Consider the following 5365-nt stretch of genomic DNA (forward strand, 5'->3'; position numbering starts at 1 on the left):
CTGCTCGCCGTCTTCCGTGAAACCACGGCGGATGATCTTGCGCTAGTGCCCAGAGAGAGGTTGTAAAAGTCCCCACCGTTTTCTAAAAATCTTCAGCATCTCCCCCTCCGTCTCACGAGCCGCCGGGCCTCCTTCGAGTGAGATGTTGTGATGACTCGGTTCGCGGATCATACTGTATAAGCATCAAACACCGCTGGATGTGTGGCGGGGGTATCATAGTCAGAGTGTTTTTCCAAGAGAGGATCAGCGTTGGGGGTGCTAGTTTCCAGACGTTTGTTGGATATTTTTCTCCCACCAGCCACAGATAACATTCTCCACTAGATTCCAGTGTTGGATTCTCCCCCAAAAAAAAACATCATTCGCGCAAACAAGATTAAAATGTGGATTAGAGAGACGGCTCCTCCCGCATAGGGAAGCGATATTCATCCTTGAAGAGCGACAAAACTTCAACACCACCCATTTGCGCTTTCCGCCCATCCATTTCGCGGGTATGGCGGATGCGCTCTACCAGTTAGAGCTAAATTAACCACCGACAAACCCCACCAACAACGAACGAACCCCTTCCCTCCACCGAGCTAAAAATTTCTGACAGGGTGGCGAAAATTTCCCACCAACCGCACCAACCCAACGTGAGTATTTTTCTCCCTGCGCCCAACGGGCCCTGGAGTAACGGCGCGTTACAAAAGTATCTGTGGAAAAAAGATATTGGCCAAGATTCCTTCGACACTCTTGGCGCGATGGCTGGAGGAGAAATTTTACAGGTAATTTGTGTATCTACCGCACTTTGGTTTTTTCTTTTTGACAACCGTTTGGTGACTGCAGTGCTTGAGAAAGGTGTGAAGAATTGTGTTGCATATGTAGCCTACAGTATGCTGCTCATGATCACGGGAGGGGATTTTGGGCCCCTTGATGCTTGCATTTCGTGTTATGATAGGGGGGGGAATTGTACCGATGCAAGATTCGCTCATTCTGTGTGTAGAAAACTTATGTGAGAAAAGGTGTTATACAAGTCCGGGATTAATTTAAATTTATGCGTTACCATCCTCTTTTGAAGCATTCACCAATTCCTCAGTGAAGGAAGATCTGCAGCCAAGCTGACCTCCGCAGCCTGAGGCTTCTTTGGTCTCTTATGTAATAAAATAAACCCTTCGGACCGACGGAAGGGCACTTCTTCAACCCCGAGCACGGGGAAAAACCAAGTGACGAACAGGGATCACCATGACAACATGAATATCTCCGTTACCCTACTTTTATGAACCAGCACTTTCGCCCTCAACAAAACCCGCAACCATGATGTCTTCATCCCCCTCCGAACTTCCAGTTGATCGTTGGTTTTTTTTCTTCAGCGGATGTGCAGGGGCGGATGTGCAGGGGGGGGGGTACAGCACCCGAGTCTCGTACAATCCATTCGCGTGATCTTCGGCAACAACTCGGTGCAGGAACATGCCGTGAATTCCTACGGGACTCATCCAGTTCAGTCAATTCCAATCGTCATTCCAACACTCCGGGGGGGGGTTGGGTTTTGCGGTAACCTATGATACAACCAGTTGCCAGAGCAAATCCTCAGGACCCTAGTCGGCATGTCACGGGGTGTTGCATAGCGTACCGGTAGAATGGCATAACAACAGCAGCAACAAACAACAACTCACTAGAAGTTCCCCTCAGCTAGTCCGGTCTGGTCGAGTCCAGTCAACTGTTCAGTAAGACAAGCGCGCGTCGCATGACCCCCCCCTCACATCGAGCACTCTCGCTGCGGTAACTCGTGCGGAGCTATAGCATCGGTATGTTTGCACAACCTCCACCTCCTTCAAACATCGCTGTCGCAAGAAGTGCTGTACTCGCATCGCATCGTAGAAAGCTGGTGCTTATATCATATCGGTATGGTATGGCACCGGTGGAAACCCACATCCCCAACCGATAAAAATAAACAAGCCATGTTTCCATCTGATATAAACTATTTTACTTTTTCGCCCAGGCTCAAAAGTCTAGACCTTCCCCCCCAGCGCACCCCGATCTGGTTCCGGCAATTCGCCAATCTGAAACAGGGCTTTCCGCGTGGATCTCGAGTGAAGTTACGGCAATTTACCGTCTTTTCCTGAGGAATTTTTTCTTCTTCTGCTTCTTGTTGTTCTTTCTTTTTTTCCATTGCTTGGCCGTTTGGTTGGTTGGTCGCACGTGGAGGTTGTGGGTTTCGTGCGGGTGGGTCATGGAAGGTGGAAGGGCGATCAATACTATAGGGGGACTCGCCTATTTCATAAGTGTCCGGACAATCTGAACGCCAAGGCGCAACAAAGGGAATAGAATCTAGCGCCAAGGTGTCCCGACATCTTTGAACTACGCGGGTACTGGTACAGTACTTGTGCAAGTACGGTACTCGAGTATTTGGCAAGACAGGCAGGGGTATGGTGACAAAAATAAACTGTCACTGATCCTTGTTTTTTGTCACCCACCGCTTTCTACTCGTGGAGACCCCGCAGGGTGGTGGTGATATTCATCCTCTGTGTGCGACTATCTCGGTTAGCCAGAACAAAACAGTGAGCGAGCGATGATCAAACCAATCCAAGATATGATCATGGTCCACTTGTACCCTTACCGCACCCCAATCGCCCAATACCAGTCTTCCTGTACAGTACAGCACTTGTCCCAGCCCAAAAGTTCCCCCAAAACAAGGAGGCGTCCCGGTATATGCATTGGCGCTCAGATACGCACATATTTTGTTTTCATCCGCAATAATACTCGTATTATGGTGCGAAGAGGTTGAAAAGGGCAGACGACCCCCGTTCACACCAGATGGCCAGAGCCAAAATTCAATCACCTACCCCCCCCCTCTTACATACATGTGGAAGCCACAGAATGTATATATATTTATAAAAGGACATGCCGGATTTAACCTGTGGCTTGCATGAATTTCAATCAATTTGTGAATAGGGGTGGTTGATTTTTCACGCACTCACCTTCTCGCACCCATTTGTACAGGTACTCGTACAGAAACTCTCTATCGGTACCGTACCTCCTTAATCCCTGTATGCGGGTGCAGCACTTGTACTAGAAGTACAAGTACAGTACCGTACAGTACGGTACTCGTACAAGTCACTTATCGCAAGTACGGTAACTGCAATGTGCCTTTGTCAGGAACAACATAAACCTATCGGTACCCTGCATGACATACCGGTAGTGAATCCGCATGGTACCTCGCGTGGCGAATTCACCTAGAGTGACCGTACGTACAGTAACTACGGTATCCCCTAACTTACTCGAGCAAATCAAACTGTCCATGCGACTGGAGCCTCATCCCACTTTACCCTAGGCATCACCAGCTCTACTGTACTCTACAGTGCGAGATGAAAAACAACAACATTCCGTCCCAGCGAGCGAGATGGGATTCGGAATTGGGGGGGGGGAAGCTCGGAACTGAGAAATCATGATTAAGCGCACCGCGTGTGATGGTACCGCGGTGTACTGTACTCGTACATGTAACCTCGCGAGTCGAGATAAAGTGCACATATATTAGCTACCGCCCCCGGAGTTTCAGAAATCGAATCCGACAGGCAGGTAGATAGACAGACTGTACTTAAAGTGTACCGGGTATCCTTGCAGTGCGGGCGGGCGGGCTAGAAGGGAGAGGGAGAGAAGGGAGTGGTGGAGGCAAGAGTTAGAATCCTCTCTCTCGTTTATGTTACCCCCCCTCCTCCTCCCCAGGTTTCATTCATTCATTCATTCATTCACTTCTTCGAGTCGTATAAAAATTTTCCTTCTATCGATGGAGGTTGGGGGGGGTTTACTTTTCGTGTTGTTTTGATTGGGGTTTCACTCTATCGAACATTGTACAGTGATTGCAAGCAACTTTCCCGCTTGCGACCGGGATAAATACTCGAGTAAATAAATATCATAAATAAAAATGCCGTATAATATTGAACCCGCCGTGCGACAGTCGTACGATGCTGTCCATCTCCCCAAGAAATGCTTGTCCTGCTGCACCGTGACTTAGGGAAAACCATGGATTTAACGAAAAGAAAAGAAAAGAGAAAGAAAAAAAACAACAACCAATACTACCCCCCCTACCCATCCCCGGCCGTCCGCCCCCAAGTCCTGACCACGTTTAACTCACGTTTTATGAAATGCGCACGAGTATATACGGTACGGTAAAAGGTACAGGTATACTCGTACAGTACAAGGGTTCTTTCTTCTTTCTTGTCCCACATACCCGATTGTATCATATCATATCGGATTATCATATTATCATATTACTCTTCTCTCTTCATACATAACAACAACACGCTATCCTACAAGCCAGTTTACCCTCATTGGTGGAAAGTAACAAATTAAACCATCTCCTCCCATCTATCATGCTCACTCAGATGCACCTTTTTAACATTTCCACCCAAGTCGTATACGGTATTATATAAAGCCTTTTTTTTTGGATAACGTGATCGAATACTGGAATGAATGGAAAGATGAGGGGGAAAAAAAAATGCAGTCAGCCACCCGAACGCCCGGAACGTAGTAAGCTAGAGAAATACATGCCCATCGATTGATGGGTTGAGCAGGAGGGGGAAGGAAAAGGGAATAATTCTATAACGTGGTGAGGTGAAGTGAAAAAAGATGAGATAATTGACGGGATGTATGGATGGAACGTATAGGAGGATACAGTACAGTGTAGAAAAGTAAGCTATACAACAAAATAGGAAATGGAACGAGAACAGCCACCCAAGTGACATCGTTTAATAAACGTCTAGCAAAGCAGGAAATAAACCAAACCGAAATACCACTCACTGGAACAGGAACAGAAACGGAAGAACGGCAAAGAGATTCTGGATACACTCGAGAGGTGGTCTCGGAGAATACAATACAGAATGAGTTATAATACACACCCGTCAGCTGCGTGAACTAAACACACAAGCTAGTAACCGAAAGCCTGGGGTCCACTCTCCTGGCCTCAGGCCTCCTCTCCCTCTCCCTCTCAGCTTCACCGTCGCCTTCACCCTCCCCGGGCACTCCCTCTCTGTACCGGGTTTGTATTCCCCTAGGAATACGTGCGCGACCGCAGGACCTTGGTGCTCCGATGTGCTCTAGGAGCGTGCCCACGGGCATTAGACGATCCGGAGGACGGGGGTACGTGCAGCGGGATTGGTGGTGTTGTTGTGCGGTTGAGTTTAGCGGGGACGAAGACGATGAGGTTGTCCAGGAGGACTCGTGGCAGTCCGAGTTTGGCTGGTCAATGTTTGTGAGGAAATTTGAAGGACGGAGGTTGCTCGTCTGTGGTAGAGGTCGGGTAGGGGTGTTGTGGGGGTGGTGATGGCGGTGGTGCTGTTGGTAGTGGGGGTGTTCGTTGCCGCTACTATTCGGGGAAGCAGGACCTACTGTG

General features: G+C 48.5%; 1 protein-coding gene; it reads left to right on the forward strand.

Moving 5' to 3' along the window:
* Positions 1-1275: 1275 nt before the first annotated feature.
* Positions 1276-2099, forward strand: GSTUM_00002869001 (uncharacterized protein; the record flags this gene model as incomplete). XM_002836579.2 has 1 exon in its annotated part: positions 1276-2099. The coding sequence occupies exon 1, from the start codon at positions 1881-1883 to the stop codon at positions 2097-2099; it is 219 nt and encodes a 72-aa protein (XP_002836625.1). The 5' UTR covers positions 1276-1880.
* Between the last annotated feature and the right edge of the window lie 3266 nt (positions 2100-5365).

Source organism: Tuber melanosporum (assembly GCF_000151645.1).
Source record: "Tuber melanosporum whole genome shotgun sequence assembly, scaffold_150, strain Mel28".
NCBI lineage: Eukaryota > Fungi > Ascomycota > Pezizomycetes > Pezizales > Tuberaceae > Tuber > Tuber melanosporum.